This window comes from Kwoniella dejecticola, chromosome 3, assembly GCF_000512565.2.
Source record: "Kwoniella dejecticola CBS 10117 chromosome 3, complete sequence".
NCBI lineage: Eukaryota > Fungi > Basidiomycota > Tremellomycetes > Tremellales > Cryptococcaceae > Kwoniella > Kwoniella dejecticola.
The window spans coordinates 1,741,200-1,765,439 of NC_089303.1; the positions used below are offsets into that span (position 1 = coordinate 1,741,200).

Below are 24,240 nucleotides of genomic sequence, written 5' to 3' on the forward strand. Positions count from 1 at the left end.
GTGTGAGCAAAGATCAAAGATCAAAATCATTAAATCCATTTGTGATTCTCTGACTAATCTCCTCCCCCTCTGGACCTGCTTGCATCCTTGGACACTTTCACCGTGCTTGTCAATTGCTCTTGGACTGTGTTAATCTGCTTTACCGACGGTCGAAACAGTACGATGTCGGAATCCGCCACGATCAAACCGCTGTTCGAGCCTACAGACATATTCAACTTTGATTTCCCAACCCCGCCTCAATCAGTCGAATCTACACTCAGCGAGACTTCCAGAGATGCCTCAAATAATGATTCCCTCGGAATGGATATGCCGCCATCGACATCAGTTGGCGGCGCGAAGAGACCGGAGAGAATGATTCTTGATAGTCCGACACCGCCAGATTATGAAGAAGAACCTGATTTTGACGAAGACGAATTAGCCTTGATGGAGCTGGAAAGGGAGACTCAGTCTCTCAAGGAGTCGACTTCAACCCAGGCGAACCCATTTGTGGTGGAGGACAATGCCTCTCAGAAGCATGACTTCTCATCTACGGGTATATTTGAGGGGTTGGACAAGGAACAGCCTGTCGCTTCTTGTATGTTCCGTCTAAATCCTTCCTGCCGGATTAGTGGATGGTAGCAAGCAGCTCAATGCTGATACTATATACAGCGTCTCGTATAACATTGACTCCACCGCCTGAAAATGATCTTATGCCCCTGCCGATCTTCCAGTCACATTTCAACACTTGCACTTTACCCTCACTCCGAGCCGAGACGATGCAAGGGAGAATGATCACCTTCAAAAGGAGGAATAAACCGAAACCATCGAATATACAGGTAAGCTGGCATTGAATCACTCTGCTCTTCGAAAAGAGATCAGATAAGCTTACAGAAAGGATGGGTGATCCAGCTTCATGCTAAGAACGCCAAAGTCAATGCCGGAGATTTGCTCAGTGTACCTTTGCATAAATTGCTGGCCGAGGTAGATGAGTTGAAGTCGCAGCAGGAAGCCATCAAGTAGGTTTCAGTACAATTCGAAAGATCCTCTGTCGATGAGCGAAAATTCCTAGCTAACACATTGAATACAGGCTTCAGCAGAAATACGATGAAGAGAGACGACTAGCAGAAAGAACTGGAATGACAGTGATCAAACGCAGTACAGTCATGTGGGTCGACAAATACAGGCCGAAACAATTCACAGATCTGTTGGGAGAGGATGTAAGCTTTCATATTTCCTGCGAGTCTAGATGTAGACAAGGCGCAAGGCTGATACATCCAATCTAGCGCGTGCATCGGGACGTCATGAATTGGCTCAAAGAATGGGACAAATGCGTTTTCAAAAGAGTGCAGCCGGGGAAGAAGAGGAAGCTGGAGAATGAGAATGAGAACTTCGTGGTGAGTTCTGAAAAAAGAGCGTGGCATAGTCACCTCACGGGTCAGTGGCTAATTGTGGATGTTCAGGTTGACTATCTAGGGAGACCACGAGAAAGAGTGAGTTGCACCGTAGCATTATTTTGCAGACACAGGGCGTAGACTCAAGTCGACACTTGGTACAGATACTGCTTCTATCGGGTCCGCCGGGATATGGTAAAACAACCTTAGCGCATGTGGTGGCCAGACATGCGGGATACAAAACTCTTGAAATCAATGCTTCGGATGACCGGTCAGCTGCGACTGTGTCCACGAGGATCAAGAATGCCATTGATGCAGGGTCGGGATTAGCGAGTGATGGTAAACCTACATGTGTGATCATAGACGAGATTGACGGAGCTAGTGGAGGCGGTGATGCGGTGAGTTAGCTTACTTTTTTTGTATAGAGACTATGCAATGTGACTGAATCGGTGATTCGATGGTCGCAGAGCTTCGTAAGGAGTTTACTGAAGCTTATCCAAGATGTTCCTGCTCGGAAAAAGAGTGAGCATTTTCCGACCAGACCTGAGCCTTGTGCTGACTGTCTCACACAGGTAATACGCCAGCAAGACCGCTTAGGCGTCCGATAATATGTATATGTAACGATCTGTGAGTGATAAAGCAGACTGGGGAAGGAGAAAATGCTAATAAGGCTAAATTTTCGCAGCTACGCGACCACGCTTCGTCCTCTTCGACCCTTCGCACGAGTGATCCGATTCAAGAAGCCTCAGCCACAGATACTGGTTAAACGGCTCAGAGAGATTTGCGACCGAGAGACGCTCTCTGCAGATCTGCGAGTGCTCACGACACTGGTGGATGTGACAAGTGGGGATGTCAGGTCATGCCTCAACACCCTTCAGGTCAGTAGAAGAGCCCACGCTTCGGATAGGCGTCGCAGCTGACGCTTTCAAAAACAGTTCATCAAGTCCAAGTCTTCTTCGGTAACGGACGAAGCTATTCGATCATCGTCGGTAGGGATGAAAGATTCCGGTACCACGCTTCAAAACGTCTGGAACACGGTCTTCATACCTTTAGCTGCGAAACAAAGGCGGAAGGCAATCGGAATCGATGATGGGCGATATGTCGATCGACTGTCATTCACTATTCAGGCTTCGGGTGAATACGATAAAATCGTTCAAGGTCTATTCGAGCATTACCCCAATGTGAAACCCCTCGATGCGTCTTTGGGCAATCTTTGTAAAGTGCATGACTGGCTGGGATACTATGATAGATTGTCAAGCAAAGTGTCGGAATCGCAAGAATGGGATCTCATGGGTTATATGCCCTACGCAATCACGGCTTGGTATCACCATCTAGCGGCTCCTGCTAATAATGCGAAACCGACTGAATGGCCAAAAGCAGATTATGAGGTGTGTCTTCCTCTTCGCTACTCAATGATTGATCATTCCGGCTCAGCTGATGAGATGAGATGAAATTAGGCTTATCAAGCTAGAATTGCGAATGAAGAAATCTCTACTTCGCTCAAAAACCTTGTTCCACCCATAATACAGAGCCTGTTCTCCACTTCGACGATGTTGACGGAATTTATTCCCTTGATAATGCGTATCATCTCGCCGCCTCTCAAGCCCGTGAGTTCTTGCAATCGGCACATCCCCTACGTCTCGAGTGAGCATGAAAAGCTTGCTGTAACTGATACAATACGATTCGACAGGTGAATGCGAACATTGTGAAATCCGGCGAAAGGGCTGTACTCAATCGTCTGGTCGATCTGATGATCCTGCTCGGACTTCGCTTCTGGCAGGAAAAGGGGGAGAACGGTCAACCTATGATGAGATTGGAGCCGTGGGTATTCTTCCTATTTTGTCTTCATTGATCACCGAGAAGACCGTGAAATTAGGCTAACGAATTATATCGACCTACGATAGACCGATAGATGTATTCGTTCATTATGACGGTAAACGAGCGGACGATATCGCAGCATCTAGATTCGCCGTTCGACAGCTGGTCGCTCAAGCTGTAAGTATACCTCGTCAATCAAGCGGCTGAGTGAAAAAGGCAAGCTGACAAAGTGGTACTCATCAGATCGACGCAGAGATCGCCAAGCGTAAAGGCGCGGGAGTCGAAGGTGATGGAACGACGCGCACTGATGGATTCGCCAAAGCATATGGGTTGAAGTGAGTTTCCTTCTTTCCTGCATTGAACAATCTTATCATCGCCGAAGCTGATGAAGCCCGTGTCGAGAAGAGGGAATGAAGGGTTAGGCAAGAAGATCATTGATAAAGCTGAACTTGTAAGTCGTCATCCGTCCTTATTGCGCAAGAGGTAACAAGAGGAGGCTGATGTACGCTTTTAACAATACTCTCACAGCCAGCTACCGATTTCTTCGGGAGGACCAAATCGACTAGTGTACCTCTACTGCGTGCCGAATCGTCCGATCAAGGGAGTAAGTTATCACATCTCTCTTTCCTCATCTTTTCGCTCCCGTTACAATTGTCGCAATCAATTAGCTGTCTCCGTTGTACTCTCTCATTCGCCTAGTCCTGGTCAATGGAACCCCGGCTGATATCCCCTCGAATGTGTAATAGGTGTTTCACCCGCCCTTCCTCCGGAACCGCCTACCAAGAAGTTCAAAGCTGTCTACAAGTTCAACGAGGGTTCCAGTAGTGCTGTCAGAAAGAGTATCAAGATGTCTGCGTTGATGTGATGCCTCAGACCCTTCGCTTTCAAGCTCTCAACTCTGGACGAAAGTGCGCCATGGTCATTGTTCATCCCCCTGTAATCTTGCTTTTATTACTTGGACCGCAAATTAGCCTTACGACCTATGACCTCTTAATGACTGACCATGCATCTCTCCTATACAAGCACATTCGACCCCCTGGGCACTGGCACTGACTTTCTCATGCAGCAATTATCTCCGATGCGAGTTCACTCATCATTACCCATACCTTGCATTCATGACGTTACAAGGCATTATATGGAATTGACTAACAAATAAATCTCTTGAGCAGAGCAGAAATCGTTAAGAGGCAATCAGGTATATACAGTGATATTGTCCAGGTATCAAACGCGTCAAAAGGTATACAGAACCACCTGGGTTATTATTGATTTATTCGATCCGATCGAATCCAATCCAATCAAATGATCAATCAACCCTCCCTTTTAGAAAATGAGATCTATGCACAGCAAAAAGAGTAGAGAAGGGAAGAGAAGAGTAATATAGGATCCGATATGTCGTTTGTTGGTCGAATAAAGGAATATAAGTCATTAAGACGTAATATCGCAAAGTTTGAACTTGGTTCAGGCGTCATCAAAGGAAAAGGCAAAGGGAAAAGAAAATTCAAGAGCTTGGAGCTTTAAGCGGTCTAAGCGGCTTCAGCAGCCACTACGACTAGCTGACCGTATTGAGCAACGAGCCCATTCAGCCCCTCGATATTGCCTACGCCTGCCAAGACGCTGACCGAGCTTGACGAGTCGGCGGAGGTGTCTTCTGATCCGTCAGCTGATACTTTGGCGGTAGTAGCTGCTGTCGAGTTTGACGAGACGACGACGTAGGGGTTCGTAGTGTTGTGTGCGATTATCGAGCCCGATGCAGAGGCGGAGGCGGAACCGGAAGCGGCAGAGGAAGTTATAGTTGACGAAGAGGGTGCTTGGGAAGTAGAAGTAGATGTGGGAGCTTGGGACCATTGGGTGGTAGATGAACTTGCAGGCGGGGTATAGGTGGACGTAGGTGGTGTATAGGTGGATGTAGGCTCGACCCATGTCGAAGTGGGAGGAGTGTATGTGGAAGTGGGTGCGACCCAGGTAGAAGTGGGTGTTTCGGATGTTGATTCGGCGGGTGCGTCGTCGTTGAACCACCATGTAATGGAGATCACCCCTGCGTCCTCGCTTGCGAATTGGGTGAAGAGTCCGGGCGAGAGATCGAGAGAACCATAACCACATGTAGGGCATTCATCTGAAATAGAATTGGTAACATGAGTCAGTATACCATCATCGTCATTGATAATAGGTTGGTTGAATTTCCGAGGCGAGGTCAGAGCTTTGATTGTCGGTATGATGCATAAGGAGAACAAATAGACTCACCCATGATAGTCACACCACCGACAGTCTTTCCATTCGCCTGGATGGTGATACCCTTGAAACACTGGGGACCGGGATATCCACCGCCGTACTGAGCAGAGTTGAGCGCCACCATGAAATCGCTGTCTTTGGAGTATTGTCCACATGCTCCTAATCCAGTGTAATAGAATGTTCCGGTACCAGTATAACTCGTTCCTCGGGGCACGATAGTCTGGTTATTCGTGTTGGCCACGGCAGGAGCATTGTCGGAAGAATGGATGTGCTCAAAGTTCTTTCTGGCTTTGTCGTGGTGCCCTGCCCGCTTGTGGGGTGGGGGCAAGTGAGAAGCGGAAGCGATGGAGGCGGTGAGGGGTAGTATTAAGCTGACGAGAGATGTTATGCCGACCATTGTTGATGTCGTCGATGTGAGTAACGTGTGCGGTCTAAGCTACCCGATGTAAGTTGTACAATCTGGTCTAGTTCCTCTTGGTAGTGGAGTCTCGAAGGAATGTGTATGGGTGCGGGTAGAGCTATGGCCTAAGGGTGAGATCTACTACAGTGAAGAGCGAAGAAAGGCGGTCTAGATCGTTTATGTGTTGGGCAAAATCGGAATGTGATCGAAGTGCCGCAGATGTTGTCGTTGTGAGTGCTGTTAAATGAGCGTGATGATCTGATTGATTGAATGATTGAAGAATATGATATTGTTTGTTAGTGCGTTAGTATAAAGAATGTAATGAAGGTGAAGAAGAAATGAAGGTCAAAGTGTTAAAAAGGAAGACAACGTTGATTGGACGATGAGTGGTGAAGGTGAACTGGTAGCTAAGGATTGAGGGGGTCAAAGCGGTGATATCGTTGATTATTGGTTACTGGTTAATTGATGAAACACACAACAAAGGATCCCTCCCAAGCTAGGAGACGAAGAGGTCATAGCGCATATCGCGCAGGTCAAAGCGGACCTATTCATGTTCTCGATTTCACCTTACTCATATATTCCGTATACCCTGCGCTGCTGCACATAGCAAGGCTGTCCTCCATGACTGTGATGCTACGTACAACCCATCTGATGAAACAAAACAACGAATCAACAAGACAAGAAACAACCAAAATAGTCTAAAACTTCATAACATGGTCATTGTTGTTCCATCCGATGTAACATTTGGCCTTCGCACAGTCCGCATTGTTTACACTTCTGATGAGGTAAGTCGCGTGAAACTCACATAAACCCCTGAACGAATAATGACTTGTTTGCTTTGTGGCGTTTTTCAGCTCCGGACTCGAATTCTGAGAGGAACGAGGGTCCGTGCTTCGAATGCATCTCGGAGATCCCCGGTGTTATCAATATGTAAGGGCTTGCGGAGGGCAAGTGGCAGTTCATCAATGAGAGCTGGACAAGTTAAAGTCCCACCCACATATCCCTGCAGTTCAAAGTCTTGGCTGTCGATCATAATTGGTCATAAACCAGGCGAACATGTTCTTTATCTGAATGGTATCGCAATTCATTTCCATATATAAAAACCTTGAACACACCCATGCGTCACATCACGCCCATATACAATTAGAAACGGGAATACTACGAGCCTACTAAAATGACAAATTGATGGTGATATTTGACGTGTGCACACGTGAGTATGTGCATATATACAACTTCAAATAGCTAAACCCAGGAGAGAAGTTCATGACCGACTATCGAGAACACGGATTCGCTTGCAAATCATTTTTGACAAGATTTGAAGCGCGTGTCTGTTTGAAAGCCCGATTTAAGCTTGAGCAGGTGTCCAATTATTCACCAAGTAACTTCCCATACCCATACCAGCTCTGAGCGCCGCGTTCAGATCTTGCGCCGTCGGATTGTTGTTCCGTTGTGGGAACATGGTATGAAGCATGTTCTGAGTGAAGAACTCCTCAGCGGAAGTGGGCGAGGCAGCTAGACCTGCAGGTGCGGAAGAGTTGAACATGGCATTAAACGAGTTGCCGACAATAGGATTGAACAACGGAGCGGGAGCAGGAGCCTGTTGAGTTTGCGGAGGAGTCGGGATCTGCTGTTGCTGTTGCTGTTGCTGATGCTGATGTTGATGTTGATGTTGATGTTGACGCATCAGAGTGTTGTGTTGTATAGCATGTTGTTGTAACATAGCTAAGCTTTGAGCGTTCCATCCGCCAGGCATGACGTTCGCCCCAACGTTGACATTGACGTTTGCCGCGACTTGGGAGATCGATTCGGGAGATGAGCCAGGCGAAGGGGTGTGCTGGTACATCGCAGGAACAGTGGCGGTCTCGGATGTTGGGCTGACGATGTTCTGGGGTGGCGAAGAACTAGACATGGACAAGGAGTCGCCTCCGCTGCCGAAGTTGCTGACATTCATCTGCTGGTTCAAGTTAAAAGCGAATTCGGTCGACCAGTTAATACCTACACCTGCAGTAGCAGTAGCGGGGTGCTGCTGGACAGGAGGAGTCTGTCCGACAGGCGCGGAGGGCAAGGTGAACATCTGAGGCTGGAAAGCAGCATCAATATCGGTCGACGATCGAGGAGTGATCAAGCCGTTAACTTGGCTGAAGTTCATATTGTTGTTCATGACAGCATCCTGAGATTCGAGTGATTCTTCGTCGTCTTGATCATCGTTATCGCCGCCCATAGCGGAGAAATCACCAAAAGACTCGTTCTGTACAGAGTTGATCTGTTCCATCTCATCGGTGTATTCGTGGCCAGCGTCCTTGGGTGTGAATCCATTCAGCTTTCGCCAGTCGTTGACTTCCTTTAGAAGCTCATCTCGTTCGCCCAAGAGGTCTTTGAGCAGTTTAGCAGCGAGCAATCGCTGATCTCGTTGGTGGGTCAAGTGCGAGATCGAGCCGTTGACAATAGCAGATTTGCTTGGTCTTCGCGAATTGGCTAATGAAGGCAAGAGTCTTGCTAGAGACAAGAATTTGCCATTGAGCGTTTCTCGCCTAGCGCGTTCAATGGCGTTGTGCTGAGATCGTTTCTCGGCAGTGTTGACTCTTTTTCTGGGTTTCGATTTGGTCTTGGTAGTAGTAGTATTCTTGTTTGAGATTGTGGGAAGGGTTGGTGCCGCGATTGGGGCGAAGGAATGGGTCGATGAAGGAGATTCGGAAATTGGTGATAAGTTTGCCATTTTCAGAAAGCTTCGATGTGGTTGTATATTATTGGCAACAAGCAGGTTTGGTGTTTTATGTTATACTGATTGGTGAAGTGAGTGTTCGTTCCGTTTAGGTTTCTATTGGTTGATGGGATACAATGTACTTTTTGCTTGAAATATCTTGATGCGCGTTACAAGTGCTGTGAATATTTAATAAATATATTGGTGAAGAAGGGGGAGAGCGTGCCGCGAGACGAGTCTCAAACGTGCACAAGGTGGTCGGAGAAGAAGCGGTCAAGAGGTTTAGCAGACCAGTTTGATCAGTTGTTCGGCGATGGTGGGTGGACGGGTGAGTAATGCTGTTTGCTAAGCAGACAAGTGGTGAAGCTGGGTTGAAGTCTTGTTTACAGAAAAATGTTGAAGTTGTGAATGCTAAGCTAATTGTGGACGTGGAGAAGGAAAGTTGCTGGAAAGGGTCGCGAGCGCTGTTGTTCGAGAAGGAGGTTTGGCGAAATGGATTGTGAATTGTAGGAGTTGATGAGCGATGGCGATGGCGAAATGGCGATGTCCGGGAATATCGGAGAAGCGCGAATGAGGAGGAGAAGGTTGGTTTGTCAGCAAACAGCATTTCACTCAAATCGAAGAGGATCGCGACAGAACATGAAAGCAGTCTGATGCGATGTCGAGCCAGGAGCGTAGGGCATGGAATGGGGCAGCCGTCGCTGGAGAAGACGAGGCCGAAACGAAACAAGTTGAGTGACTGGCAGCCGCTATGATTCTCAAGTCTATGTAGACTCCATGACAACTAGCCGTCCGCCTGCACGGAAGGAATGCTAACCGCGGTTATCATAAGGCTTGACGAGCTTGGATCGCACGATCGCACGACCACCACCCTGTCAAACCCTCCTCAAGCCAACTACTCCACAACGCCGACGCGAGAACCCTATCTCTTCCTCTCTCCCCCTTCCCCCGCCAAACTCCGAAGTGTCAAAGAATGATAAGTCTAGCTCACAAGCAGGCGGGATCCTAATCACAGCTAGGGTTAAGGCGAAGTGGTGTCTTGACGAAAAGTCGACCGAATCGATTACCTTGAAAGCGACTTAAGTTGGTTGGTTGTGAACGATGACAAGATAATGATGGATGAGAAAAAAGACTATTCGTCCACTGTGTATACTACTGTACGGTGAAAGCGTATTGTACGGTGTATGTTGGAGACCAAGAAGATGAGGGAAAAAGACACACAAGCTCTAGGCATATGATGGGAGCGGTATACCCCTGCGGGAATTCTCTGCCTTTAGATATTGCCCTCGTTTTTTGCCTCCGTCTGTATATCTTCTTCTTTTCATCCACCCTCTCCCTGATTGTCGAGAAGTAGGGTTTTTCAGCTACGTAATGCTGACCGATAATTTGCCTATTGAGGCAAAAGAAGTGAGACAGGCACTCAAGAACGTCAACTTCTTGGGGAAAAGAAGGACCGGGCCGACTCACTTCTCTCAGAGCTGGAAGGGCTGTTGCGGCTGGAGGGAGATTAGGCAGAATACCTTGACACAGGGAAACCAGCATTCAGGGATTGGATTCAACTTGATGGTTCCTCGCCCCTTTACCCAAGTCTGGCCAGGTAAGCGGATCCTGCCAAAAAATCCCCGTTGTGAAGCAAAAACCGTATTCAACGGACAACGGGTAAGGAACTCATTAAATCACCAGATTACGCCTCTTACGTTTGCGACGGACATCTCCGCTCGGAGAGAGATAACGTTTTGTGGCATCGTGGCATAGCTTTCGTCGACTTGATCATCGCTAGCCGGACAGGACGGATGCGAGTATATATGTTTCGGGACGTCGTGAAGATTCCACGATGGTAGCACTTTCGTCTTTCTCCTTTGTTGGTGTAGTGCTGAAGTATAATTCGGAGTTTGACTTGGCGAGGTCAGGCCTGATGGACGATCGGGGAGATAAACGAAGCTCGAGTCATGCACACCTCCCTTTACCTTAGCGGAGCTAAGTCTGCGTCAGCTGTCTGAGTGTCAAGCAGGCCACTCCTATCTTCAGTGGGATCTCAAATCACTAACTCAGCTCGAGTCAAAACAATGAGTAAAGCTCAGAATGTCAGTAACAAAGATGCCATACCGCTCAGTGCAAAGAGATTGAAATCTGTGTTTGCACGACACTCCGGCATTTCCTTCAGTAGTCGGCATAGATCCGTTTAGTATAGGAAAGTACTACTCGTTTCTTGTGAGACATGAGCGAGATCACAAGGGCCAATACCGCTGTGACAGCCAGCTCACAGTCGGCTGGACAATGGAGAGCTCAAACCAGAACAAGCTGCGATAGATGTTACACCAAGCGGAACTCATGTAAACCCACACATGACGGCAGGCACGTATAAGTTCCAGCTCCTGTTTTGGAGGTTAGCGCTGGTGACCTTCATCTGCTTGCTGCGGAGCTTGAGCATTGAGCAGGTCTTGTGCGGACTGCGATTGGTCCTTGATGATCTGCAGCAAGTGTCCTTCGGACTACGCGGATACATTGGCGGAATTACAGGAGAGAGCGTAAGTCCACTGCATGCAAAAAGGCGTTATCGCAGGGTCACGGCCATTCTATCTCGTGGCACAGCACATCGTACCAAAATGCCCCGTCTGGCTGACAGGGACGATATAGGTATGACCGATCAAAAGAAGAAACATCCACCAGAGTCTCAAGAGCTTGCGATATGTGTTACACCTCGAAGAAGAATCCCAAATGCAAAAGAGAGAAGGGACCCGACAGGTACGTCTGTCACATGTACATGTTCTCTCTCTCTGAATCCTCCATGACACAGATCTCAGACGGGCTGATACCGATTGGGCATTTTTCTGACATATGTTGGGGATTAGGGCATGTACCAGATGCGTGAGTAATAACTGGAAATGCACTAGCCTGATTGAGAGGGGTAAACGAGGACCTAAACCCAACAACCGGCCGCCCTCACCCTCTCAGTCTCGATCTCGATCGCGATCGCAGCCGTCTATTGCATCATCTGCGCATATGCCTTACCAAAGTGGTCATGGTTTCCGGACTATCCTCCCCAAGCCGTCACCCGGCGACTCAATGAACACAGTAGATCCAGCAAACTCCATGAATAACCTCACCGCTAGTCCGGCGGGAACAGAGGCGCCGGAGCTGTGGGGGGCTGCTCAGGTAGGTGGTCAATGGAACGGACCGAGTGAGTACTCTTCGCATTCGATAGTCGATGGCCATTCCGGGTAAGCTGACGTGGTGATGATGGCATCACTTTCCATTTTGCAGTCGGCCCAGCTTTCGAGGAGATTCAAACCGAAGAAGCTTTCTCATTCGAAGAGTACCAAGACCGAAGTTCGGGTCAAGACTATCCGGAGCTCATAAATTGAGATTGGCTACATAGCGGAGCTCCCATAAAAGGTGATCATCCATTTTGAGCCTGCTCATGTCCTTTCAGTATACCAGTATATATACGTCTCGTAACACCTGATGTCGGATCTAGAATGACGTAGCGTCACATGGCTCCTTTTGGCATGATGCAAAGGATTGAACACCCGATGGCATCTCTTACAACTCCGCTCCGTCAGGACGTGTCAATGATGACCCCACGATTCGACTCCGCGACGCATGCTACAGTACCGCCCAGAAGCTGTAAGGATAGAACATACCCAGAGACTGAATTGACAAGCATTCACTCATCCGAAAGATTGACTTCACCTTACGTCTACAGTACAAATTTGCTGAACGGACAAACACCGCAGTCGAATTTAGGTGTCAGCTCTTCGATGAACGGTGGCAGAACCAGCGCCCAGATGTCCAGCCGCGCATATCGGGCCAGGACACTGAACGCATGTGATTCATGCAAATCTAGGAAAACTAAATGCAAGGCGGTTTATGACGCACAGTGAGCCTGTGTCTGAGGCAAGCGGAGTATCATCCCTCGACTGTCACTGACAAACACCTTTCACTGCAGATTTGACCAATCTTCTTGCGAGAGATGCGACAAATTTCAAGAGAAGTGTAGTTTCTGGACGGGAGATCCGGATGAGCTGGCAAGTCGTCAAAATCGATTACTGTGAGTGCTGATCACAGAACGATCGCCGAGATCTCGTTAACACTAGGGTATACTGGATCGTGTGACAGGTGGGAGCGACCTGAGAGAAGGCCGAAAAATCCAGTCGCATGTGAAAGCTGTCGAGCAGCAAAAACGCGGTGTCTTTCGACAATTGGAGACCCTTCGTAAGTCTTCGATGAATTGACAACAGAATTTACCAACCGTGGCATCAAGCTGACGTGACGAGTCTAATTATGTGTCGTATTCGCTTGAATGAGGAGTAGGTCGTGCGATCGATGCTCCTCTCAGCCTGTGAGACCTGAAAGACCGGGACAAACACCAGAAACGAGTGCCACGAAGTCAGTACCCTTCTGATACTAAGATCTTTAAAGCACAGAACTGATGTCAGAGGGGGTCATGGTGGACAGCAATCGCATTTGAGTATCGAACTTTGGCCACCAAATACTGGAGAAGTCGAAAGTCGTCATGTGCAGCTTGCCGAAAGAGGCATGCTCAGTGGATGTGGCAGCGATAATAAATACGTCGAGCGCTCGGAAGTCGGAACCGCTTGCGATCCCACAGAGGTAGCCTCGTACTCGGGACATGGGGTTCTTCCGCTCCCTTACGACTTTACAGATCCTCTTGGTGCGGATCTCAGCTGGAACTGGAATACGGGCGTGGAAGAGGGCCAAGATCAGATCGATGGTTTCTTCAATTCTGCTTTTTACGAGTACCGTTCCGAGAGAGACGCTGTGGCGAGGAGGGAAGACGCTTGGTCTTAATGTAGCAGTCAGAGCGATATGGAAAGCACGTCGTATCATACATTATGAGGCAAAGTCATATGACCAGGCTTAGCATTAGTAGCAGGAAGACCATTGACCCGATGGTGGTTTATGGCGATCCGCCATGTCTCACCAAAAGAGGCCAAGCAATTTCCAAGATGACTGTCTTGAACAAAGGATACTGTGTTAGACGTTACAGACGTCATGAGGAATCCTTGAGCAATGTTTCACACGTACACCTCCCCTTTCATATGCATACTTCCGTCGGACATACAAGGCTCATAACTTCTTCCAAAGGTTGTTGACGTTGTGTGCGTCATATCGCTTACCAACGACCGTCCTCCGCCTTACGCAGATACAAGAGGCCGAGCTCCTCTGTATATAATAAGGGTCGCCTGTGGCGTCATATGTGAGACATCCCCTACAAGCATCCCGCCTTTTCAAGCTTTCAACTGTCACCCTAGCGCACTGTATTTTCGGCAAGCGCAGTACCATCATGTCGTACTCGTCGTATCATCACAACTATCCTGCCTATTCCACCTCATCCATACCTGGCTCTAATGTGCTCAGGCCAGCTGCAAGCTACGTTGACAAAGATCATGCTACCACTGCGCAACAAACTTCAGCCTCCGATGAGGGGAAAAAGAGGCGAAAAGGCGACGCTTGTAGCACTTGCAAGACCCAGAAAACTCGCTGTGTCCCGACGGAAGGCTCTGCGGAAGCCCTGTTAATCCGGTCGCCGATGAGGGGATGCTGAGACTGTGTGTCGCTCATGCGTACAGGACTTGCGTCAGATGCTCCAAACATAAAATTGCTTGTAGCAACGATCCAACGACTAGCGGTCAAGATCAGACACCGGCAAGCAGGAGCTTGACCTATTTGTAAGTGGCCTGAACATCGTTCATCGAAAGTAAAGCACAATGTACCCGTAGCGGTTTTTGTTGTACAAGTATCGCGCTCTGAGCCCCTGCAATCACCGCGTAGAGCAGTGCTGATTTCACTGACCATGCGCCTGTGATCGAAGTGTTCCGGGCTCTTCTAGCGGGCCGATGGGCGGAGAACGGAATTGGCAATCTTGCGATTCCTGCCAAGCTGCAAAAATCAGATGCCGCTTTGAGAGTGATGATTCAGCGTAAGAGCTCAACATCATTTGTCTACCACCATCCACTGCGTCTGGGATTGTACCGAGGTCAAGCGTCCGACATTGAGTGGTATGAGCTAGCTGATTTCTTCTCGTCTTGGCATCAGAGCTTGCTCGAGGTGCGAGGAACGAGGTTTTTCTTGCACATTTGACAATCCGAGGAAATCCGCCACCAGACCGACTAGGAGGTGAGTCTCGGATCTGCCATGCCTGCCCACAGGCAACAGGCAGTAGGTATTCGCGGCACTACCCAGACTGTATCTGACCGATGGACACAGCGGTATCCTCGCAGCTCGGAACACTCAAAACACCTACCATGCGCCCGGAGACGCCCCCGTACCAGCCCACGATAGTCAACCAGGGATGGCGCAAGCAGTTTTCCAGCCGGCCCATGAAGATGTCGCTTCTGTTGATGGTCAGCAGTATGATCCTGCCTGGTGAGCTCTGTGATCGTTATCGTCATCATCATCAGCGCTGGATCGATCGGCGAAGAGAAATTGATAAACATTGCGAAGGTGGTACACGCCCGGTCATTATTACGCCGCGCATCAAGCATGAGACTCCGTCGTACCCCCTTGGGAGGGCGGTCAGATGTACTCGGCTTATGCTCAACAACCAGGAAATAACCAGATCTACGACCCCGCGTCTCTACGATACCTGGAAAGTATGCCGGAACTACCGTATATGCAGGCACCTGGAGGTCCAGGGTATATCGCTCCCAGTCATGGGCAAAATTACTGGGCAAATAGGTGATCCTGCATTTGAATCTAAGGCCAAACAGATAGTGGTCAAAAGGATATATGAATAGAAATGCATATAATATTGTTTTGTGGTCTATTATGTACATTAGCACACGGTTCATGACCATGTCCATCATATTCGGCTCAAGAAAAGCAAAGCACTCTGTACTGCCTTGCTACCTATTGACGTCCTCGGCCGCATCTTGCCAGCTGCTCGAACTTCCGCTGCCGCTCGCACTAGCCGTTGTACCTGCCGTTGTCGCCGATATATCCTTCGATTTGCCTTTCTCTTCAGGCCCAGACCCGGGTGATTTTGGATCAGGATCATCTCTATATTCCGAATCACCTTGACCTCCTTCTTCTCCCAATCTCACTGCTGAAGTTCTAGGTGGTTGATCGCGTTCATGGTCATGTTCATGTTCGTGATCTTCATCTTCCAGGAAATCATCATGATACCTCAACCCCGTCCTCTCATCGCCTTCACTCTCCGAGTCACTAGGTCCATCCCCAAAAGCATCGTACAGCTCTTTCGATCCCGCTCCACCTGGACCTGCCGCCCCTCCAGCAGATTTACCTCCGAATTTCTTTCTGGATCGTTCTAACAAACCCATAGGTACATCCTCTGAGACAGGCGCGTATGCCCCTCTTGCTCCTTCTCCATTATTACTCAAGCCAAACAAGTTCTGTCTTCTCTTCCTTGATCTATAGTAGAAGAACGCTCCTACTCCAACACCGGAAAGAAGAATGATCATACCCGCACCTGCGATCCACGTCGAATTGCTAGACAGCGTGGTGATACCGCTGAAGAACCCTTCGTCGGCATCTTCGTCCGTTATACCCGTCGGCTCGGAGATGTCTTCTTCGTCACCACCGTCAGTTGTAGTTGGCTGAGCTTGCTGTCCGGTGGTAGAAACGAGACCAGGTTTAGTCGCTTCTCCCGTAGCATCTCCATGATCCCCCGGCAGATGGTCGGTGGGTTTGGGCTTTTGCGTGGTGGTAGCAGATGGATCGGATCCGGTTTGTTCTTGATCTGGTTGACCTTCTTCAGCCGGTTGCCATAATTTTGCTTTTGACGCATCGATCGTTTCTCCCCATAGTTGCAATGACCAAGCTACGAATCTACCAGTCTTCTCAGGGTTGGAAGCATCCTTGACTCGGATGGTCCAGATTCCGACTGGGTTTTCCTCCCTTCATAGCCCATTCCAGTCAGCTTTCTAGTCATATCCCAGGGGATTTCAATGGCAAAACACTCACCAATGCTTGAGAGACATGAATTTCCAGCCAGCGAAACCGGTGTTCGCATCATCAAATCGTCTAGGCCTTGCAAGAACACTTGTTACGCCATTTGGACTGACAAGCTCGACTTCGACATCTCCTCTTCGCTGATGATCTATCCACACTCTAACGGTGATATGTTCTAGTCTTTCTAAGTTTGCATCTTGCAGCATATCGTTCGTGATTTCATATGTTGATGTTATACCTTCTTCAGTGATAAATGATCCGGTCGGAGTCACGACAGGCGGGGGATTAGGTTTTGTGCCATTCTGATTTTCTCCATCATCGTCGGGTACAGCAGCGCCTCCATCGGGACTTGTAACAACCCCATCATCTTGACGACGTGAGGAATCAGAAGAGGCACTAATAGCAGGAGCATCGGTAGTAGGTAAATAGATTGCTGGCGAGTCGAACCAAGCTTGAGGTTTGACCAATTTCCACTGTTCTGCTGCTTCAACGAATAATCCAGCATCAAGTCGACCATATCCATCTATAAGATCGAAATGCAGCGTCAGTCAGCGGGGCATTACTCAGGTGAGGGGCGTAGTAGCTTACATTTATAGCTGAATAGCCTGCCAGCCGCAGTCTTCTCCCAATCTGGATCATCCTTATTGAAGTGTACCGAGGTGCGAACCGAGATATGTTGTAAATCTCTCCATGTCAGGTCTGGTCTCACCGAAAGCGCTAAAGCGAATACTCCTGATGCCAAAGGTGCCGCAGCCGAGGTTCCACCGTGGGTATGAGCGCATTTGTTTTGACCGACGTCCGTTGTGTGCTATAATCCCAAGAGGGATCAGCTTTTGCACGTACGCATCTGCGGAGACGAACCGCTGTAGTTTGACGTACGATATGATCCCCACTGCCCGAACTTGGGGCAACGAACATGACAGCAGAGCACATTTCCGAGTAATATGGGTGTAACCCCTTTCGATCCACCGCTCCCACAGTCACCGAGAAGATCGAGTTGGTATAGCCATCGAAGTTACATTGATCGTCCGCTCCTCCGCCATTGCCAGCCGCGAAAACGAATATCGATCCTTTGCCATCCCGCCCCTTGTGTATGCCATTGACCATAGCTTTCAGTATGACTCCTTCGGGCGCTTCCATCGATTTTCCATCATCTGGAGGACCCCACGAACAAGAGTATATATCGTTCAGCTGATATCCGTAATTGAGTGCTGCGGCTTCATCGGCATCTGATATGGGTGCTGATAATATCCTCACACCGGCAATCTTGGCTCGATAGGATACGCCGACTCCGCAGACATCGTTTGGGACGGCTGCTATCTCTCCTGCGCATCTCGTTCCGTGTTGATCGTCTGCTAGTCTAGGCAAAGGTAATTCGGTGTGGTCATTGAAGTCGTAAGATCCTTCTGGGAACTGAGTATAAGCGGAATCAGGTCAGCTCAATCATGAATCTTCTATGGTACGATTTTGTCTGTTTTCAGTGCTATGTTAGAGAGATATGTTATTTCGCACACTCACGAAATTATCCTTGAGATCATCGCTATTCAGGTCCAGCCCATCATCTACAATGACAACATGGACTCCTTCTCCCGTGATCCCTCGTCCCCAAAGTCCAGTAACGTTCAGCTCCACATCCTTCATCTCCGTATTTATCAGATGCCATTGTTGGTCTAACATTGGATCTTTCAACTCCAGGTCATTCTGAGCGTATAGTAATTCGGTCGTATCGTCCCGTGAAGTCAGGTGAGAAGGTCGGAATGGAAGATGTAGCCTCTTGGATCGCTTCTTCACATTCAAAGGATTTAGGAATCGTCTGCTCGATACAGCGCTTGAGGACAGTTCATTCCATCTTCTTAATATCGGATCTTCATTGAGAGATCTCTTGAAATGACTTGATGTTGAGCCTTCTTTACGTACGAGCCAATGTCCTTCTAGCTCTCCTATTTGCTCTATCAGCTCTAAGCCTAGCTCATGGGATATCGAGGAAGCTGCCGAAAAGGACGTGGAAGGATCCAACTCTAAGGCGTAGTAGGTGTGTGTGTCATATGACCTTGGTTGAGGAGTTCGAGGTCGAAGCACAGCTTGCGACGGGTTCAGGAGGAAAAGCGAGAGTAGCAAGCTCCAGAGCGGTGATAAAGCCATCATACTTGATATTTCATCAGCGACTTATGAAGGAGGGAAGGTGGAAGGCAATACAGGCTGAGCTATATGATGCTTTGTCTATTGTCACGCTGGCGGATTTGGTGGAGGATTCGGGTGATTATCGAAAGATCAGATTCTGGTTCAGGATATCCGTTGAGAGGTGACTGCGAGGATGCCCGTCTCTTGACGACCGCAGCGTTGATCGCTTGACTCCTTGACTGCAGGTCCAGATACGCTTTGAGGTTTTGATGAGTCTGGAAATGCAATCCTACTTGTGCTGCGGCTTTCACTTTACTCTTCTTTGTGCTGAACGCGTGCCCAGGTTCAAGGTCGATCAGTTGTAAGACAAGGGGCGACCGTGAGAAAGTTGCTTTTACCCCGCATCGTCCAGTAATCGTAATCGTAATCTACCCGCGAGCAATGCCCGACTAGTAAGTGATTGCTATCCAGCAGTGCAGTCAAACCAGTACAACATTGCTCGTGAGCGTGTGCCATCATGGAATCAAAGAGCGACGACGAGGAGCTCACTCGTCTCCTTAAAACACTCGCAACCCCCTCGATCACTCTACCAACGCTGTCTACCGAAGAGATATCCCTCTTAGCTAGGAGTCTTGTACCTTCGGCATCCCGTCAAGCTCGATCGTTAGCATATCTCTGCCTGTCAAAATTTTGCGAGTCCGCTACTCATTTCTCCTCATCGACGCCTGAGAGTATCACTTCGCACATATATACAACTTTCGAGGGGTTCATCAAGAGCATCTTCGTCCCGGATGAAGATGCTGCGACTGAACCAGAATCATGTGTACCGCTCACATATCTGCTATCGGCCTTGTTTCCTCTCACCCCGGACGCGGCTGTCAAACTCCTCACTAACCCGATAGAAGATGTCGGCGATCCTCTTGGAATATCATTGGAAGTTGCGGAACTGCCCTCGCCCCTGCAGCCTGCTTTGGCGGAGTTGATGATATCAGCAGCAGGTACGAAAGCCGGTCGGAATATGGTCCGGTCTCGCGCCATGGAATGGCTTAGGGGAGCGATGGACTACCAAGAGGACAAACAAGAACTAGGCGTGCTTTGTGCAGTAGCGCTGAGTAAGACGAGCAGGGAAGAAGACATCCCAAACACTGCTCAAGGCCAAGGCCAAAATGGAGTTCCAGAATCGGGCGGACTCACCAACTCGGATATAGGGATGAGCGATGAACAGCTATGTGTGAGATTGATGAAGCACGTAGAAAGCTTTTCGGCTTCGTCAAACAACAAGGAATCGAACACTGCATTACTATCTAGCATCGAAGGACTAGCTGTACTTTCCCTCAAACCGAAAAACAAGGTCATCCTAACTTCCTCCCTCACTTTCCTACAATCGCTTGTACGCCTCGCTCCCTCGATAAAACCCAAAGGCGGGAGTCTGCCGGTGACTCCAAGAGGCAGTATGGATCTTCAGTCTGTCTCAGATCCGATAGATACTGGCCTGAGCTACGGTCTCACCACGATCCTGGTCAACCTGACGAACCCAAAGGTCGTCCTATCGGCGGAAGATCAACAAATCGCCAAATTGCGTGCAATGGCTCTATCAGCCAATAAGTCGAGACTCGCCGACTCGGAACAAGAAAATGAGGATGAACGGATCGAATCGGATCCGGAAGTTGCGAAACGAACGAAATTGGTGATAAAAGCTGGAGTCGTTGGTGCGTTGAGTGGATTGGGTAACACGGAAAGTAAGCTGGTCAAAGAGGGTTTAGGGCGATTATGTAGGAATCTGGTGGAAGATAAGAACGATAGACTACCTTTTGTCCGAGATGGTGGATTCAAAGTACTTTCAAACATCGTTAGAGACCTACTCAAGCTATCGTCCTCGTCGGCCAGCCAAAGCCAAGGCGGAAAGACTATCCAAGAGGTCGATGTTTTACCTTCATTTCAAGCATTGGCCAAGATGATCATCACCACCCCGCCGAATCTCCTTTTCCCCCCACCGCATTTGACTACTTCCCTCAATTCCTTGACGCCGCTGTACCACTTATTGACCCATCCATCAGCGACATCTCTTCAGAAATTCGAATCGCTCATGGCGTTGACCAATTTAGCGTCCATCGATCAAGCGATATCAAACAAAATCGTCGAAGCTTCCGTGAAACCTCTTGTACCGCAAAGCGATACTTGGAAAGGCAGAGGCGCCGGCTCGGACAAAGAAGATAGTATACGAATTATTGTGAAGATCGAAGAATGTCTTTTGGACGATAATGACCTGATCAGAAGAGCGGCTACCCAATTGATATGTAATTTGATAAGCTCCGAGAAAGGCTTCGACTATTTCTCTGGAGAAGGCTCAAACAAAGATGGTAAGGAAAGTGGGAGAACCAAATCACGATTGGACATCTTACTCATCCTGGCAGGTATGGATGATTTGCAGACTCGTTTAGCGGCTGGAGGGGCTTTAGCGATAATCTCAGAATCGAATAAAGCTTGTCAATGGATTCTATCGAAGTCGACTTCATCGACTCCAGCGGGACCCGAAGAAAGCAAGAATCCCTGGAATAGAGTCCTTCGATTGCTTCAGCCAGAAGAAGAAGAGAATTATGACGAGGATGGAGAGATTATACCTGTGATCTCGTCCAAGCCGGCTTTACCTAATCCAGAATTGGTGTTGAGAGGAGTTATTATACTGCTTAATCTCATCAATTATACCGTCAAATCAAGCGGAGATACTAGGGATGTGGGGTTACAAGATATAAAGACTGCAAAAGTGGAAGCCCACCTGATGGCGATTTTGAAGACGAAGGGGATGTCGGAAGATATATTGGTTCCAACAGTGGAAGCTCTGAAGGCGTTGAAACAGGCTTCCACGTAAAACGGAAAATCCGTTGTCCGAAACTCTTCGGCTGTCCATCTCGCGTCACAGTAGAATCAGATACCTTGCATGATACTTATAACCTTTCTTGAGATCTATGTAAATATGCATGAGAGATGTACTCATTCACCAGCAGATGTAGCTCTTATGCTCTATTTCGATGCACTGACCTGGAGGCCCACGGAATGCCACATGCGTTATTCCCGACATCTTCCGCCTGTAGAGTGCGTCGTTAAATGGGGGTTGTATGTGAACTGCTTCATGCTCAATGCTCGATTCGCCGCCCAAGTAGCATACACGACTTGTTATGTCCTTCAACGCCTGACATATACCACAAAGCCCACATATACACGTATCTTGAGAACGGTCTGGACATCGAATCAGCGCATACCATAACATCATCTGTACACATTCAAAATGGCAGCTTTAGCACGGTAAGTCAACTTGCTCAGAATTGCCGAAGGGGACTTTCAGAGTCATATTAGCTCATCAATGAATACCTTCAACAGTGCCCTCCCTACACCCCTCCACAATCCTATGCCAGAGTATGAAGATGTGATCCCTTCGGCACCGGCACCATCCTCAAGCTCATCAATGGCAGTAGCAGTAGGACCTCAGATACCGAAATATGGAAGTAGGAAAGGATGGAAACCCAAGACGAGTATAGATTTCAATGGCGGTGGAGCTTATCCTGAGGTAAGTCGGTCTATTAGTTGTTTTATGGTGTGATGTACGGATCATTGCTTATTTGGGGCTGGATGTGGGATAGTGTCATGTTGCTCAATATCCTTTGGATATGGGTAGAAAGAAGGTCAGTTAGCTATTCCTTCAGTCGACTCCAGTCAAACGACATGCCGAAGCTGATGATTGCCTGATCTGTATAGACTGGAGCCGGAACGACGTTAGCTCTTCAAGTGGACCAAGATGGATTAGTGAGATACGACGCTATAGCTCAACATGGCAGAGCTGCTGGATCCAAAGTGCAATCAAGTTTCAAAGGTGAGTCCTCTTTGTCTTCATTGGCGAATCGATTGATGAAAGGCGTGATTAGCTGACGGGCGGATATGATATTTTAATAGATCTTGTACCTTTAGCGAATCGAACAGATTTCACAGCTGAAGAACGGGAGATGGAACGTCCCGATGCCGAGTCGGTCAACGATACAGCCGAGCGGACTCGATTAGCACTCGAACGAATCACTCACGGGAAAATCAAAGCTGCTCAACCTAAACATGTCCCCAAAGCGAACGGAGACGCATCTTACATCCGATACACACCAGCCAACCAAGGTGGGGATGGCGCCGGCAAACAACGGATTATCAAGATGACTGAAGTCCAAGAAGATCCCCTGGAACCGGCCCGATTTAAACACAAGAAGATCCCAAGAGGTCCAGCTGAACCTCCTCCTCCCGTCCTGCAGTCTCCTCCTAGAGCAGCTACTGCGCAAGATCAGAAAGACTGGATGATACCGCCCTGTATCTCCAATTGGAAGAACAACAAGGGTTATACGGTCCCGTTAGATAAACGTCTAGCAGCCGATGGAAGAGGTCTGCAAGATGTGCATATCAACGATAATTTCGCTAAATTCTCCGAGGCGTTATACGTGGCGGACAGACATGCGAGAGAAGAAGTCAGAGCTCGATCGCAGATGCAACAGCTCTTGGCGCAGAAGGAAAAAGCGCAAAAGGAGGAGAATCTCAGGTTGCTTGCGCAAAAGGCGAGAGAAGAACGTTCGGGTATCACGTCTGGTGCTGGTGCTGGTCCTTCATCTGCGTCCGGACCGCCGAAAACCCTTGGAATGGGTCTTGGTGGATATGATTCTGCCTCGGAGGACGAGTCGGAGGAAGCGTCCGACGAAGAGGCCGAAGAGGAAGACGAAGATGCGATCAGGGAGAGGGATCTGGTCAGAGAGGAGAAGAGGAAAGAGCGAGAAAAGGAAATGAGGATGAGTAATATGGGCAGTGAGATGAGGGCGAAGATGATTGCTCGGTGGGTGTCGCTCTTTACTGCATCAGCATTTCTTTTTTACCTTTCACATCTGCAAGTTGCGCCTGAAAACTGATATCTGTTTTTGATTTGTTTTCGTAGAGAGGCAAATCGAGATATCTCGGAAAAGATCGCTTTGGGTCTCGCCAAACCCACCGCATCCAAAGAAACTCTACTCGATTCCCGATTATTCAACCGAGAATCCCTTTCTACCGGGTTCGCCTCTGAAGACTCTTACAACCTGTACGACAAACCCCTTTTCCAAGGCTCGTCCGCCGCAGCCGCCATATACAAGTCGGCGGGCAATGCAAGGGGCAACGACGAAGCTTATGGAGGTGGGACAGAAGAAGGTATTTCGGCGGAATTGCAGAAAGACAGATTCAACTTGGGTACAGCTACAAAGGGATTCGAAGGTGCCGATTCGTCTGAAGCGCGAGAAGGCCCAGTCCAGTTCGAGAAAGATACGATCGTGGCTCTGGACGGCAGTGCTGATCCGTTCGGAGTTGAGCAGTTCATGAATGCTGCGAAGAAGGGAGGCAAGAGGACGGCGGGGGATCATGAGGAAGAGAGACGTAAGAGGGCGAGAGATGATTGACGGACGCAGAGCCAAATCGTTAGTATTATGACATGATCCGTTTGGGACAAGGGAAGAGAATTGGGGGTGACTTTGTGGTGCTTTGCTATTTCGTATTTTGTATTTAATGTTTCAAGTTCCTGTTTTTACGTAGAAGGCGATTCCTTTGCATGTATCAACTGTGTTTCGGATCAGCGAGTTGGCCTTGGAGCAGTACAAGGTATATTATTGCATTTG

General features: G+C 48.6%; 8 protein-coding genes across 8 annotated transcripts; 5 read left to right on the forward strand and 3 right to left on the reverse strand.

The window, feature by feature from the left end:
- Positions 1-162: 162 nt before the first annotated feature.
- On the forward strand, positions 163-4,053 carry I303_103019 (uncharacterized protein; the record flags this gene model as incomplete). Its single annotated transcript, XM_018406365.1, has 18 exons — positions 163-574; positions 649-815; positions 889-995; positions 1,067-1,196; positions 1,263-1,373; positions 1,440-1,469; positions 1,535-1,768; positions 1,838-1,892; positions 1,943-1,997; positions 2,056-2,248; positions 2,306-2,758; positions 2,828-2,977; positions 3,061-3,191; positions 3,275-3,365; positions 3,432-3,523; positions 3,594-3,639; positions 3,717-3,792; positions 3,935-4,053. The coding sequence occupies 18 exons, from the start codon at positions 163-165 to the stop codon at positions 4,051-4,053; spliced, it is 2,652 nt and encodes an 883-aa protein (XP_018264859.1).
- A 658-nt stretch (positions 4,054-4,711) lies between these two features.
- On the reverse strand, positions 4,712-5,814 carry I303_103020 (uncharacterized protein; the record flags this gene model as incomplete). The annotated part of the gene is made up of 2 exons (XM_018406366.1): positions 4,712-5,301; positions 5,430-5,814. 2 exons carry the CDS (start codon positions 5,812-5,814, stop codon positions 4,712-4,714), a joined length of 975 nt encoding a protein of 324 aa, XP_018264860.1.
- Positions 5,815-7,162: 1,348 nt separating this feature from the next.
- I303_103021 (uncharacterized protein) lies at positions 7,163-8,533 on the reverse strand (the record flags this gene model as incomplete). Its single annotated transcript, XM_018406367.1, has 1 exon — positions 7,163-8,533. The coding sequence occupies one exon, from the start codon at positions 8,531-8,533 to the stop codon at positions 7,163-7,165; it is 1,371 nt and encodes a 456-aa protein (XP_018264861.1).
- A 3,051-nt stretch (positions 8,534-11,584) lies between these two features.
- Positions 11,585-11,883, forward strand: I303_103022 (uncharacterized protein; the record flags this gene model as incomplete). Its single annotated transcript, XM_018406368.2, has 2 exons — positions 11,585-11,699; positions 11,783-11,883. The coding sequence occupies 2 exons, from the start codon at positions 11,585-11,587 to the stop codon at positions 11,881-11,883; spliced, it is 216 nt and encodes a 71-aa protein (XP_018264862.2).
- A 1,943-nt stretch (positions 11,884-13,826) lies between these two features.
- I303_103023 (uncharacterized protein) lies at positions 13,827-15,224 on the forward strand (the record flags this gene model as incomplete). The annotated part of the gene is made up of 5 exons (XM_018406369.1): positions 13,827-14,056; positions 14,125-14,211; positions 14,579-14,659; positions 14,750-14,886; positions 15,091-15,224. The coding sequence occupies 5 exons, from the start codon at positions 13,827-13,829 to the stop codon at positions 15,222-15,224; spliced, it is 669 nt and encodes a 222-aa protein (XP_018264863.1).
- Positions 15,225-15,387: 163 nt separating this feature from the next.
- I303_103024 (uncharacterized protein) lies at positions 15,388-18,598 on the reverse strand (the record flags this gene model as incomplete). Its single annotated transcript, XM_065968678.1, has 5 exons — positions 15,388-16,399; positions 16,466-16,976; positions 17,042-17,261; positions 17,333-17,866; positions 17,972-18,598. The coding sequence occupies 5 exons, from the start codon at positions 18,596-18,598 to the stop codon at positions 15,388-15,390; spliced, it is 2,904 nt and encodes a 967-aa protein (XP_065824750.1).
- A 493-nt stretch (positions 18,599-19,091) lies between these two features.
- I303_103025 (uncharacterized protein) lies at positions 19,092-21,443 on the forward strand (the record flags this gene model as incomplete). Its single annotated transcript, XM_018406371.1, has 1 exon — positions 19,092-21,443. The coding sequence occupies one exon, from the start codon at positions 19,092-19,094 to the stop codon at positions 21,441-21,443; it is 2,352 nt and encodes a 783-aa protein (XP_018264865.1).
- Positions 21,444-21,860: 417 nt separating this feature from the next.
- I303_103026 (pre-mRNA-processing protein 45) lies at positions 21,861-24,024 on the forward strand (the record flags this gene model as incomplete). Its single annotated transcript, XM_018406372.1, has 6 exons — positions 21,861-21,877; positions 21,953-22,139; positions 22,213-22,254; positions 22,328-22,442; positions 22,523-23,432; positions 23,532-24,024. 6 exons carry the CDS (start codon positions 21,861-21,863, stop codon positions 24,022-24,024), a joined length of 1,764 nt encoding a protein of 587 aa, XP_018264866.1.
- Positions 24,025-24,240: the final 216 nt, after the last annotated feature.